The sequence below is a fragment of the Ovis aries genome, chromosome 24, assembly GCF_016772045.2.
Source record: "Ovis aries strain OAR_USU_Benz2616 breed Rambouillet chromosome 24, ARS-UI_Ramb_v3.0, whole genome shotgun sequence".
NCBI classification, from domain to species: domain Eukaryota; kingdom Metazoa; phylum Chordata; class Mammalia; order Artiodactyla; family Bovidae; genus Ovis; species Ovis aries.
The window spans coordinates 25,757,147-25,771,975 of NC_056077.1; the positions used below are offsets into that span (position 1 = coordinate 25,757,147).

At 47.3% G+C, this 14,829-nt stretch overlaps 1 protein-coding gene across 5 annotated transcripts in view; it reads left to right on the top strand.

The window, feature by feature from the left end:
• The window catches only part of KATNIP (katanin interacting protein), a 233,456-nt gene that overhangs the window by 148,233 nt on the left and 70,394 nt on the right, over positions 1 to 14,829 (top strand). For 4 of the 5 annotated variants that reach the window (XM_060406218.1, XM_060406216.1, XM_042239988.2 and 1 more), the window contains one exon: positions 13,245 to 13,382. The exons of the other annotated variant lie outside the window; for it this stretch is intronic. In XM_060406218.1, the coding sequence (XP_060262201.1) occupies positions 13,245 to 13,382 (138 nt within the window). The remainder of the gene's footprint in view (positions 1 to 13,244; positions 13,383 to 14,829) is intronic. 5 annotated transcript variants of the gene reach the window in all.

The window sequence follows — 14,829 nt, forward strand, 5'->3', positions numbered from 1 at the left end:
AGGCTTTCTCTGGGATGCTTTTTTGTACCTTTTAAATTTCCTGCCCTGTACACATATTTTTCTATTCCAAAGAACAAATTATTAGATTTTTTCAAAAATTTTATGTATTTATTTATTTTTGGCTGTGCCGAGTCTTCGTTGCTGCGCTCAGGCTTTCTCTAGCTGTGGCCAGCAAGGCCACTGTTTGTTGCGGGGCACGGACTTCTCACTGCGGTGGCTTCCCTTGTTGCAGAGGGCAAGCTCTAGGCACTTGGGCTTCCGTAGTTACGGTGCCCAGGCTCCAGAGCGTGGGCTCAGTAGTTGTGGTGCGTGGGGTTACTTAGCCCCGTGGGATGTGGGATCTGCCCAGACTGGGAATCAAACCCGTGTCCGCTGCGTCAGCAGGCGCATTCTTATCCACTGCGCCACCAGGGAAGTCCAAGTTATTAATTTTTAAAAAAGAATTGAAAATGAAAATGGTTGCCACTGTTGTAGTTCTTGCCTTGTGCCAGGCACAGTGCTAAGTATGTCGTATGTATAATCTTATTTAAACATAACAGTGCACAGACCCAAGAAGCAGAAAGGCCTGGCTCCAAGCTTAATCACATACCGCTTCATGACCACCAGTAACTTACCTAACATCTACTTGGTTTTCTCATCTGTGAAACAGGGATCATAGTGGCACTTACCTTGATACAATAGTAAGGATCAATGTAAATATAAAGAACTTGGCACCACACCTCCGAAAGAGCTCTGAAACACCAGCTGTTGCTGTTTTCATTGTCACCAGTCGTAGTAGTAGTAAAACAGTGAGTGCTAAGTAGCTTCAGTTGTGTCTGACTCTTTGCAATGCCATGGACTGTAACCTGCCAGGCTCCTCTGTCCATGGGATTCTCCAGGCAAGAATACTGGAGTGGGTTGCCATGCCCTCCTTCAGGGGATCTTCCCTACCCATGGATCAAACCCATGTCTCTTTCATCTCCTGCATTGGCAGGCGAGTTCTTTACCACTAATGCCACCTCTGTGAAGCAAATATTATTCCCGTTTAAAGAAAAAGAAGCCAGAAAGGAGGGCTTTGAAATCCCCGGTTCTAGATATTCAGGTTTTGGTCTTGACTCTGTGACCTTGGGCATCTTACCTGCCTTCTCTGAGAGTCAGCTTTTTCCCTCCTCCTGTAGAATGGGAGTGGGAGGCCTGGATAATCCATGTGATTCTTATTTTGCCAGCAAGAGGCCCTGAGTCTGGCTCTCTATAGCAAATTTTTGGAAAGAAAATGTGTTGCAAGCCTCTTGCGTAGCTGGCATATTCACTGAGACTCAGGCCAGAATCGGACAGGCCCCGTGGGAAACTTGGGGATTCTTGGTAACATCCAGGGATGCCTGAACACCGGAAGTTTGGTCATTTTTTTTGGTGGGAGGCTGCCCTCTTTGTCGGTTGATTGGTTGCTTAAATGACTTGTCATTTTGTCTTTCTGCTGGGGATATCCAGTCCCAGGAGAGGAAGGCTGATGGACCAACCTGACTAGGAGGCCCAGGCACCTTGGTGCCAGTCCCACTAAGATGCCCCAGTGGGGCAAGGAGGGAATCCTCCCTGAAGAAATTCATGGCTGTTACTGAAAGAAAGGCAGTGTAGATGTGAGATAGCCAAGAAACACCGCCTGTCCACAGGGCTGGACAGAGCGGTGTCTGAGCCCTCTTAAAGATCACCTATATGACCATGAAGGAAACAGGTCCCCCTGTGGGCCACGGCCGCTTGGATGCCCTGGCCTTGCCTTCCCCACTCTTCCTGCTTCAAGTCTGGACTCCCGCATGTGCCGCTGGGGCTTGGACCAGCCCTCGCCAAACCTCTCCAGTCCCCCTTGTGTATAAGGCAGCGAGTGACATTTTGGAAGTCTGCTGTACAGAACAGAGCACACCAGGGGCGATAAAAAGCATCATTGGATTTGATGGGGACCAATTCTGATGATTACTCTCCCCTTTCCTCTGCTTAGCAGAGGCTGACGAGCTTTGCCTTGTCATAGCAGTAAGGACTTTAGCCCAGGATTTTGGTGGGGTTTTTTTTTGTTTGTTTGTTTGTTTTTGTTTTTTGTTTAATTTTGGGCCTTGAGGCTGGGACATGAGACAGCTATCTCACCCTAAGCTGCTGGCTCTCCGGACCCAGCTGTGGGTGGGCTGGATTCCTCCTGCTATTCCGGTCTGAGGTCTCCCTGATAGTCATCGTGTGGGCCAGGTCTGGGGCCACCAGAGCACACCACCTCTCAGAACCATCACATTTCACTGGGCCTCGGACATCCCTTGCTGAATTTCACATGAACTTTGGGATGGCTCTCCCCATTTGGTAAATGGGAAAACCAAGCCTCCAGGAAGACGAGTGACTCCCCCAGGCCACACTGCTATGGAGTGGCTGGGCTGCACTGGAAGCTGAACAGATGGTACCTAAAAGCAGAGTCTGGGTTTAAAAGAGAAGTTACTTCAGTGGATGTGATTGAGGGACACGTGGGGGCTGTGAGTGCCCCGTGTTTGGTGCAAACCCTCCTCCCTGCCCTGCCTGCCCCATCTCTTTCATCGGCCTCCCCCCAGGCTCATGGCTTCAAGATAACTCAAAATTTATGCACCCAGCCCTGTCTGCTTCTCTGAGTTCCTGACTCGAATGTCAGTTTCTCCTCCATGTCTCAACCTCAGAGATCTATAACCTAAGTTTCAATTCCCCTGCCCAGGGCCACATCTCTTCCTCCTCCAGCAGCCTTTTGCTCAGAAAATGGCATTCTCATCTGCTCAGCTGCTAAGCTCACCACTTCCTTGATGGCCCCACTCCCCCCTCTCCTTCAAGCGCATCAACCCGTCCTGTTGATTCTGCCTCCAACACGGAGCCTGGACTTGTCCCCTTCTCTCCATTTCCACTGATTCCTCCCAAGTCCCTCTCATTGGAACATTAAACAGCCGCCCTTCATTCCTCTCTTCCATTCTTGCTCCATCCACTCCATTTTCCACCCTGTACTCAAAGGGAGCTTTTACGAATGTTACCTCCCCTGATTAAAACCTCTGCCATGACTTTCTGGGAGAAATGGGATGCCTCCCTGTGATCCGGGAGGCTGTCTGTAAACACACCTCCAGCTCCTCTCTGCCTGCTGCACCCACCAGGCTCCAGAAGCCACAAGGCTCCCTTCTGCTCCTCTGATCTGCCAAGCTCGTTCTCACCTCTGGGTTCAGCCCTTGCTGCCTCCTCTGCCCGGAGCATGCCTCCTTCAGATGTTCACGTGGCTCCTGCCTTTCTCCTCACTCAGATTTCAGCCCAGCTATCACTTTCTCAGTAAGACCTTCCCTGACTCTACACCTGGAGGAGTTCTGTTCCCTCTCCACTGCAGTTTCTATCACATCAGCCTTGCTCATTTTCTTCAGAGCACTTCTAGCTCTAAAAAATTATCCTGTTCACTTGTTTCTGATCTGACTCCTCCCATCAACCTGTAAGTTCTTGTCTGTCCTAGTCACATTATATTCCCAGCACAGAAAGCAATACATTTTTGAAGTTTTTTGTAAAAAAAAATAATTATAGTCTCACAGAAAATTGTTTAAAAAAAAGGTGCAGAAAAGAGAATGACAACACCAAAAGTTGTTGTTTTTGAAAGAAAAATAAAATGAATAAACCTCGATTGAGCAAAGAAAAGGAGGAAATAAAATCAGAAATCAAAAGGGGGCCATTACTACCAAACTTAAGAGAATTTTTTATTCCCTTTTATTGTGGGAATATTATGAACAATTTTATGCCAAGTTAGATATCCCAGATGAAATGGACAGATTCCTAGAAAGACATGAATTACCAAAACTGACTCAAGAAGGAAGAAAAAATCTGATTAGACCTATAGCAAGAAAAGAGACTGAAGTAGTAATCAATAAAAAAAGAAAGAAGAAGAGCCCAGGACCAGGTGGCTTCACGGGTGAATCTTAGCAAATATTTAAAGAATCAATACCAGTCCTTCTCACGCTGTCCTAAACTATGAAAGAGGAGGGCCCACTTCCCAACTCATTTTCCAAGGCCACTATTACCCTGAAACCAGAACCAGACAAAGCCATCAGAAGAAAACTACAGATCTGTCTTAGCCCTTATGAATATAGATGTAAAAATCCTCAATAAAACATTAGCAAATCAAATCTAGTAGTGTATAAAGAGATTTATGTATCAAGACCTAGTGGAATTTATTCCAAGAATGCAAAGCTTTCAACAAATGAAAATCAGTCGGTTGAATGTGACATATTAATACAATAAAGGGGGAAATAATCACGTGGCGTCTTAATAGACACAGAAGAGGCATTTGATAAAATTCAACATTCTTTAATGATAAAAACATCAACAAACCAAGAACAGAAGGAAGGATCCTTAATCTGATAAAGGTTGTCTGTGAAAATCCATGGCTAACATCATACTGAATGGGGAAAGACTAAAAGTTTACCCCTAAGATCAGAAATGGGTCAAGGATGCCTACTTTCACCACTTCTATTCAACTCTGTTCTGGAGATTCTACTCAAGAAAGTTAAGCTAGGAAAGGTTGGAAACAAAGAACCATATTTGCAGGTGATATGATCTTATTAAAAATTGTAAAGGATCCAGAAAATCTTAAAGAATCTGCAAAAACTACTGATAAAGCTAAAATCAAGTTCAGCAAGTTTAAAGGATAAAAGGTCAATATACGAAAATCAATTGTATTTCTATACACTAGTGATGAACTATCCAAAAAGGGAGTTAAGAAAATTCTATGTATAATAGCATCAAAAAGAATAAAATACTTAAGGATAAACTTCATCTAAGAAGTGAAAGACTTATACATCGAAAAGTATCAAATATTGTTGACAGAATTTAAAGATGACCCAAATAATGAAAGATGAAAATATATCTGTGTTCACGGATTGGAAGACTTAATACTGTTGATATGGCAATGCTCCCAAATAATCTATAGATTCAATGTAATCCTATCAAAATTCCAACTACCTTTTTTTTTTTTTTGGTGGAAATTGACGAGCTCATAAAATGTTTATGGAAGTTCAAAGAATATAGAATAGCCCTCAAAAGTGTTGGGAAAAAATAAAGTTGGAAGACTCACACTTCCCAATTTCAAAACTTACTGCCAAGTCACAGTAATTAAGACTTTGTGGTTCTGGCTTAAGTATAGACATATAGATCAATGGAGCGCAACTGAGACTGCAGAAATAGATGCATGCATCTCTTGTCAATTCTTCTTTAACAAGGATGCCAATCCCATTCGATGAGGAAAGAATAATTTTGTTTCAACAAATGGCATCAGGACAGCTGGATTTCCACATGCAAAACAATTAAGTTGGACTCTTCTCTCACACCATCTACAAAAGCTAACTCAATGGATCAAAGACCTTGAAACTTTTATAGTTTTAAGGGCATAAAACTCTTTGATGAAAACATAGGTACAAATCTTCGTAGCTTGGAATTTTTCAATGGAGTTTTAGGTACGACACCCAAAGCATAAACAACAAAAGAAAAAAATAGATAAGACCTCATCAAAATTTGAAACCATTTTTGCTTTGAGGAACATTACCAAGAAAGTGAAAGGCAACCTACAGAAAAGGGAGAAACTGTTTGCAGATCATATATCTGAGAAGAGCCTTGTATCCAGAATATGTGAAGAACTCAGACGCGACAGCAAAAAGACAAACAGCCCAGTGAGAAAAGGCCAAAGTACTTTGAATAGATATTTCTCAAAAGATTTACAAATGGCCAACAGGCACATGAAAAGATGCTCAACATCATTAGTCATTCAGTTCAGTTCAGTCCAGTCACTCAGTCGTGTCCAGCTCTTCGCGACCCCATGGACTGCAGCATGCCAGGCTTTCCTGTCCATCACCAACTCCTGGAGCTTGTTCAAACTCATGTCCATCCAGTCGGTGATGCCATCCAACCATTTCATCCTCTGCCGTCCCCTTGTCCTCCTGCCTTCAGTCTTTCCCTCATTAGTTATTAGGGAAATGCAAAGCAAAACCACAAAGATATACTTCATACCCATTAGTTTGCTATACTTAAAAAAAAAAAAAAGAAAACAGGAATAACAAGTGTTGTAAACATATGGAAAAATTGGAACCTTGCTGTTGGGAATGTAAAAGGAAAATGGCATAGCCATTGTGCAAAACAGTTTGGCAGTTCCTCAAAAACATTAAATGTAGGGACTTGCCTGGTGGTCCAGTGGCTGAGACTCTGCATTCCCAGTGCAGGCTAGGGTTCCATCCCTGGTGAGAACTAGATCCCACATGCTGTAACTAAGATCCAGCACAGCCAAATAAATAAATGATTTTTTAAAATTAAATGTACAGTTACCATGTGACCAGGCATTTCCACTTCTAGGTATATATCCAAGAAAATAAAAAAACATTCACACAAAAACTTGTACACAAATGTTCATAGCACTGTTATTCATAATGACCAAAAGGTGGAAATAACCCAGATGGCCATCAAATGATGCACGGATAAACACCTGTGGTCTGTCCATACAATGGGGTATTATTTGGTCGTAAACAGGAGCAAAGTCCTGAATAAACTTGCATAACTAGAAAGCATCATGCTGAATCACTAGACAGCACCATGCTGAAAGACGAAGTCGGACATAAAAGACCATATATGTTGTATGACTGCATTTATATGAAATGTCCAGAATAGGCAAGTCCGTAGAGACAAAAGGTAGTCTAGTGGGTACCAAGGACAGAGGAAATGTAGGAATGGGGAGTGACTGCTAAAGGGTACGGGGTTTCTTTGAGGGGCAGTAAAGTATGCTGGAAACAGATAATGGTGATGGTTGGACAACCTCATGAATACACTAAAAAGCCACTGACTTGTCCACTTTAAAGTGGTGGTTTTGTATATGTGAATTTTATCTCCCTTTCTTTTGGCCACGCTCTGTGGGCATGCACCCCCTGCAGTGGAAGCGTGGAGCCTTAGCCACTGGGCCACCAGAGCGATCCCTCAATTTTTAATAAGGTAGAGAGAGGTCCATGTGCCTTTGTCTTGCTTCCCCAGTGGTAACATTGTATGTGACCACAGTACATCATCAAACCTAGGACACTGACATTAGTATAACGAGCAGACCCTCATACACTTGTTTGTGCATGTGTGTGTGTACATTCTTTTCAATTCTGTCATGTGTAGATTCATGTAACCACGCCACAGCAACATACAGAAGAGTTCTATCACCTCAAAGGAATCCCCTCATGGGACCCTTTCTAACCATCCCACCCCCTGCCTGTCCCTAACACGGGCGGCCATCAATCTGTTCTCTATAATTTTTGTCATTTCAAGAATGTCATAGGGACCTCCCTGGCAGTCCCGTGGTTAAGATTCCATGCTTCCAGCACAGGGGATGTGGGTTCAATCCCTGGTTGGGGAACTAAGATCCCACATGCCATGCTGCACAGCAACCCCCACCCCCACCCCAAATGCCATATGCATGGGATCATACTGTATGTAACCTTTCTGAGATTGACTTTTTCCCACTCAGGGTAATGCCCTTGAGGCTTCCCTGGTGGCTCAGACAGTAAAGAATCTGCCTGCAATTCAGGAGACCCAGGTTTGATCCCTGGGTCGGGAAGATCCCCTGGAGAAGGGAGTGGCTGCCCACTCCAGTATTCTTGCCTGGAGAATCCCGTGGACAGAGGAGCCTGGCAGGCTGCAGTCCATGGGGTCGCAAAGAGTCAGATATGACTGAGCAACTAACAACAGCAACAACATAATGCCATTGACACCCATCCAAATTGTTGCATCAATAGTTTGTTCCCTTCTTTAAAAAATGTATTTATTTTTGGCTGTGCTGGGTCTTTGCTGCAGCACAGGCTTGCTCTAGTTGTGGCAGGCGGGGTTACTCGCGAATTGTGGAGCTCAGGCTCCTCATTGCGGTGGCGTCTCTTGGGGCAGGCCATGGGCTCTCGGACACGTGGACTTAGTTGACCTGTACACGGGGGCTCTTCCCGGACCAGCGATCGAACGTGTGTCCCCTGCATTGGCAGACAAATTCTTTTTTTTCTTCAAATAACCTGTTTATTTGGAGTCTTCTGGGTAGTATTTTAAAATTTTCTTTATTTTTTAATTGAAGGATAATTGCTTTACAGAATTTTGTTGTTTTCTGTCAAACCTCAACATGAATCAGCCACGCTAAGTTGCTTCAGTCATGTCCGACTCTGTGCGACCTCATAGATGGCAGCCCACCAGGCTCCTCAGTCCACGGGATTGTCTAGGCAAGAATACTGGAATGGGTTGCTGTTTCCTTCTCCGAATCAGCCATCAGTTCAGTTCAGTTCAGTCGCTCAGTCGTGTCCGACTCTTTGCGACCCCATGAATCGCAGCACGCCAGGCCTCCCTGTCCATCACCAACTCCTGGAGTTCACTCAGACTCACGTCCATCGAGTCGTTGATGCCATCCAGCCATCTCATCCTCTGTCATCCCCTTCTCCTCCTGCCCCCAATCCCTCCCAGCATCAGAGTCTTTTCTAATGAGTCAACTCTTCACATGAGGTGGCCAAAGTACTGGAGTTTCAGCTTTAGCATCATTCCTTCCAAAGAAATCCCAGGGCTGATCTCCTTTAGAATGGACTGGTTGGATCTCCTTGCAGTCCAAGGGACTCTCAAGAGTCTTCTCCAACACCACGGTTCAAAAGCATTAATTCTTTGGCGCTCAGCTTTCTTCACAGTCCAACTCTCGCATCCATACATGACCACTGGAAAACCATAGCCTTGACTAGACAGACCTTTGTTGGCGTTTCAATATGCTATCTAGGTTGCTCATAACTTTTCTTCCAAGGAGCAAGCGTCTTTTAATTTCATGGCTGCAGTTACCATCTGCAGTGATTTTGGAGCCCAAAAAAATAAAGTCTGACACTGTTTCTACTGTTTCCCCATCTATTTCCCATGAAGTGATGGGACGTAGGTATACACATATCCCCTCCCTCTTGAATGTCCCCCGCATCCTCCTTCCCACCCCTCTAGGTTGATACAGAGCCCCTGTTTGAGTTTCCTGAGACATACAGCAAATTCCTGTTGGCTATCTATTGTACATATGGTAGTGTAAGTTTCCATGTTATTCTCTCCATACATCTCACCCTCGCCTCCCCTCTCCCCGTGTCCATAAGTCTGTTCTCTGTGTCTGTTTTTCCATTGCTGCCCTGGAAATAAATTCTTCGGTACCATCTTTTTAGATTCCGTTTGTGTGCCTTAGTATACAGTATTTCTCCTTCTCTTTCTGACTTCACTCTGCATAGTAGGCTCTAGGTTCCCCACCAGGGAAGTCCAGTTTGTTTCCTTTTAAGATGCTAACTTATTAAAGCGAGGCTTCTTCTGAGGGCTGTCCAGCATCACTCTGAGGGTGTGTGGATCTGTGTCGGGTTAATGTTGGAGACAGCAGCACCTTCCTTAGGAGTTAGAAAGAGACCTCCTGAGAGAGGCCTTCTCTGACCGTCGATTTTAAAATTGCCATTCTGGTGGCTATTAATAATTCTCCTATGTTTGCTTCATCAGATGTTTCCCCCTGCTTGTTTTTTTTTTTTTTTTTTTTTTTTAATCCCTTGGCAATGTGACTTGTTTGCCTCCTCTGCTCACCCAGAGCTGGGACTGTCTAGGCCGGGATCCCCCGCACTCAGGATTTGTTGAGCAAGCGGGTAGTAGATACCGCTGGTGCCTGCCCTGGTCCTTCACCCCTCCCACTGCGGTCCTTGCTGGCTGCTCTTCCGCCTGCCAGCAAACACCTCTCTCCTATGGAAGGTTTGTTTTCTGGCCTCCAGGACCCTTTTTGCTTCCGCTGCAGCAGGTCCAAACTGGCGGGGAGTGGAGCCCCCGGGAGCAGCTCTGAAGCTTTGCAGATGGGAATTGGAATATGGGCACAATGATGGGAACTGGAGTGTGGATACATATCAGCTCCTTCGTCCTTCCCTGTCTAAATCAACTCCTTATACTGGAATCCTTGCCTCAGGGTCTGCTCCTGGGGGAACCCAGACCAAGACAGAGTGATTGAATGAGTGAATGAAAACCCTGAGTTTGAATCCTCACTCCAAGGACTTCCCTGTGGTCCACTGGGTAAGACTCCACACTCCCAGTGCAGGGGCCCAGGTTCGATCCCTGGTCAGAGAACTAGATCCTACATGCCGTAACTAAAGATTCTGATTGCCTCAACTAAGACCCAGCACAGACAAATAAATCTATCTTTCAAACAATTCTCACTCCACCACATGTGCAAACCACATCTTTGATGGACTCGGATCTTCCTTCAGTGACTCACCATCCATCTCCCTGTTCCCAGGGCTTGGAGGGAACCCAATGGAATAACAGCAGCAGTGCCCAGGTGCCCTAATTGTTGTTCGACACTCTTGATTACCACCTGCGATGGGCAGGTGCAGCTGACATCCTGCCTGCTGGGCTGGCACCTGGAGGTTTGCCCAGTGAGCCTTGGGTCAGCCTTTGGCGGCTTTCCGCAGCCTTCCTCCCAGGCATTCTGTCAGTGGAAAGGAAGAGTCAGAAGGCCCAGTGGCTAATGAGGTTCAGAGTTACCTGTAGATTAACGTTCTCTGACTCTGAACAGCACGATTCCCGCTTAGCCCTCCCGCTGACAGAAATGTGATGGGAAATCAATTACAGTCCCCGCACTGGCGTCTAAGGGTCAGCCTTCCATCTCTGCCGTTGTCAGGCAGCCTCAGCAACCCATTCTAGGCTCCAGCTCAGAGCAGGGATGAGACATCCCCGCTGGGTTTGGAGATGTGCTTTCCTGACCCCTCGCAGCTGCCCAGAGCACTAGAAGTTCCAGCAGAGCTCAAGAAACTTGCCAGGATAAGTCAGAAGCCCTTGAACTCATCTCAGCAGCGTCCCCCCTCCTGAAAGGCACCATTGTCCCCGGGACAAGCCACCTCTGTCCTCTGTGCAGCTGGAGACTGCGCCTCGTGTCTCCTGGGGGCCAGCAGACCCCCCGAGGCGGCCAGCGTCCCCCCTTCTCTGCTCTGTCAAGTAGCAGGCACGGTCCTGGGGACGGGAGCCCATGGAGATGTCCTCAGATACAGGGCGATGCTCCTTCTAGATAAAAGGGGCAACTTCAGCCAGTGTCAGAGATGCACATTGCTTATTGGGATTTGTGGTTGTCAGCCCCTAAGCAGGGACCCTAAACTTGAATGGCTGCATTTAAGGGGCCGGGCAAAAGCATAACCGGGGAGGCGAAATGAGTGTGGAACAGCAGTAAGTGCTGGGGACTGGGGCCCTGGCCACCAGGGCGGTGTACTCAGCTCCAGCTGTCAGGGACCCCGTGTTGCCACGTCTTCTGAGTCTATAGACAAGCCAGGCATCTACCTCTGAGGAGCAGGAGATATTTTCCATCTTTAACTTTTGGCAACAAGTTGCCTTTTCCAGAAAGCAACCACAACAGCACTTAGTGAGCTACACAAAATAGCTCTGCCGGCCAGATCGTTTTAGTCTCTTCTTGAAAGTTTCAGCGAGGGACTTCCCTGGTGGTCCATTGGTTAGGACTCTGAGCTTCCAATGCAGGGGGCGTGGGTTCAATCCTTGGTTGGGGAACTAAGATCCCACAGGCCCTGCGCCACAGCCAAAGAAAGAAAAATAAAGTTTCCGTGAGAGGACAGATATTAGCAGGTGAATTTCGTGTATTCAGTCATTTCTTTATTCGACTGTTGTTCGAAAAATTCGATTCAGAGGTTTTTGTTGTCGTTTCCCAGGTGCCAAGGAACTGTGCTGAATGCTAAAGGTTCTGGAGTGAATGAGAACAGCTTTGAAGCTGAGTGTGTGTGTGTGTGTGTTATTGGGGGGGGGGGGGGGACATAGACTTGAAGACAGGGAATCGTGGGGCACCGAGTAAATGATACCCGCAGGCGTATTGAGGAGCTATGGGCACCTAGATGGGGGAGTGATTGTGTCAAGGGGAAGGGTGACTGAGAGGGTGACGGTACACTTGAGCTGAATTTCCCAGGGTGAGGACAGAAGAGCGGTGTGTTTTTGGTTTTGTTTTTTATCTATTTGTTTATTTTTGGCTGCCCCGAGTCTTAATGTTGCTCTGCACGGGCTTTCTCTAGTTGCAACGAGCAGATGCAACCCTCTAATTGTGGAACATGGGCTTAGTTGCTCCGCGGCACGTGGAATCTTCCCGGACCAGGGAACCCGTGTCCCCTGCATTGTCAGGCGGATTCTCAACCACTGGACCACCAGGGAAGCCCCAGGGCAGGAGAGTATTGCGCATGGAAGCCCAGCCGGTGCAAAGGCACAGAAGCCACGCCAGCATGGAGATGCTGGGGAGCAGCTGTGGGTTTTGTCCAGACAGAGAGCAGAAGAGGTGCCCAAAGAGACGAGGGGAGCCAACCGGAGCTGAGAGAAGTCCCCTCCCCACCCCCATTTCTCCTTTCCACCTCTATCCCAAGCGCTCATGATACAAAATCTTGCTGGTGCGAATGAAAATGCCAGCCAGACTGCCCTGCCCCTCTGCCTCTGGGGCCTTGAGAGTGGGCTCAGCAGCTTATCCGGCAGGCGGAAACTGCACGGGGGGTCCCGAGGCTTGGAAGCCCTGAAGGGAACAGAATAAATCCCAAGGCTCAGTGCCATGGCCCCGTCCCAACAGACGCCTGAGCCAGGTTCTTTCTTTTCTATTCTTACATTTTTAAAATTCTACAGGGTTTTACAAAAGAAAATCAAAGGCTCTGTTTGCCAGGTTAATCAAACAAGCGCACGTCGTGGCTCTTTTCCCGTCCTTCCCCCTTTGGTGGGTCTCTCTCCCCACAAAGCCGATTAGGTTGATTAAAATAAAGCCCGCTGCAATTTAAATTCAGTCTGGTTGGCAGGGCCGAGGGGCCCCTGTGGCGGCTTTGTGAGGGGTCGGGGTCGAGGGTCAGTAGTCTGCTCCCAAGAGCGATCCAGATGGGGTGAGATCTAAGATGCCACCCGGGATGATGTACAGGGGGCAGCTGGCTTCCCACCCTTATCCCTCCCTGGTTTCCATAGTCACTGCTCATTTACTGTGGGTGGTGGTGGTGGTTTAGTCGCTCAGTGTGTCCCGGACTCTTTTGCGACCCCATGGGCTGTAGCCTGCCAGGCTCCTCTATTCAGGGGATTTCCCAGGCAAGAATACTGGAGTGGGTTGCCATTTCCTTCTCCAGGGATCTTCCTGATTGAACCCACGTCTCCTGCATTGCAGCCTGAGCCAAAACTGGGAGGATTACTGTGGGGTAAGGCAGAAATGTGCTAACCATAACAACATCCTTCTCCTGCTGGCATTTCAGGGCAAGAAAGACCCTTCCCTGTGGACGTGCCCCTTCCACCCACCGCTCCAGCTCTTTTTTGTTATCCGCAACACGGGACAGCTGCGTGACTTTGGTCTAACCAAGATCAAGGTTTGGAATTACTGGACAGCTGATGGTGTAAGTAACAGGCTCCGGTTCCTCACTGAGCATTTGACTGATGGCAGCACGTAGCATTTTCCATAACCAGATTCATTCCCCCAGCTGCAAAATGAGGACCAGGTGGCCCCACTGCCCTTCCTCCTGGGTGTAGCAAGCACCTGCTGGGGACTTTCACTTCGCACTGTCAGAGCCCCCCAGGAACAGAGCCTTTGCTGCAGGTCGGGCCTCGGGGGGAACTGGAGAAACATGAACTGAGGCTCCATTTTAACAGATAAGGAAACAGATATATGGAGAGATTATGTCATGTGGCCCAAGTCACACAGCCAGTGAGTGTCAGAGTGAGAATCTGAACCCCCACAATTGGACTCCAGGCCCATTTGCTTCGCCAGCTCTTCTCAAACCATAATCCTCCATGACCCCCTTGGGATCTTGATTAAATACAGGTCCTAATGAGATGGTTGGATGGCGTCACTGATTCAATGGACATGAACTTGTACGAAGTCCGAGAGATGGTGAGGGAAAGGGAGGCCTGGCGTGCTATAGTCCATGGGGTCACAAAGAGTCGGATACGACTTAGTGACTGGAAAACGGCAATCCAGCAAGTCTAGGGCGGGCCCAAGATTCTGTGTGTGCAGCCAGTTCCGAGGTGTACCAGCGCTCCTGCTGTGCGCCCCACTCCAAACAGCCAGGCTCTTCACGTCTATGCTCTTTGGCCTCTCTGATTTCAGAGCCCTTCCCCTTCTTCTTACCCTCACACCACTACCCACCCCCAGGTCCTCATTCTTGCTTTCTCTAAGCTATTTTCCACGTATTCATTTGCATTTGTTCCTTCACTGAATACTGGTTCTTGAGCACATCCTAGGTACCATCAGGTTTCACGATCGATTCTGAAGACACTGATATAAAGACACAGTCTATGCTTTGGGGTATCTGTTGTCTAAGAGCCGGCAGACAAGTGATGTAGATAGATGAAGGAGACAGTGTGATGAAGACCTTGATCAAGCTGAACCCAGAGTGCCATGGGTTTCAGATAGAAACCTCAGGGACTCTGCAGGGAACTCAGTCAGTGAGGAGGGACAGAACTTTGTTTCCCTTCTTTTGATAGAAAGGGGAGCATGAACATTCTACCTTCCTTTATAAGTGGCCATAAGGGAATTGATAGTACAAGCGAGATGATAAATGGGGACCAATTCTCAGCCTCAGTCTTGTTAGGGAGACACGGGCCTGTTGGGGAGTGCAGCAGACTGGCCAACACATGGCCCAGTTTAGCGGCAGGCAGTTTTTCAGTTTTAACTAATGTTCGCTATGGAGCAATGCCAGCCAGTGCTGTCATCTTCCCAGCATTCCCAGGGAGCTGGAAATCTGAGTTGAGCTATTTTGTTTGCAAATGTCAGTAGCTAACTTAAATTCTTCCGGAACCACCGTATCCGTGCGTGTTCAGTCGTGTCCAGCTCTTGGGACCATC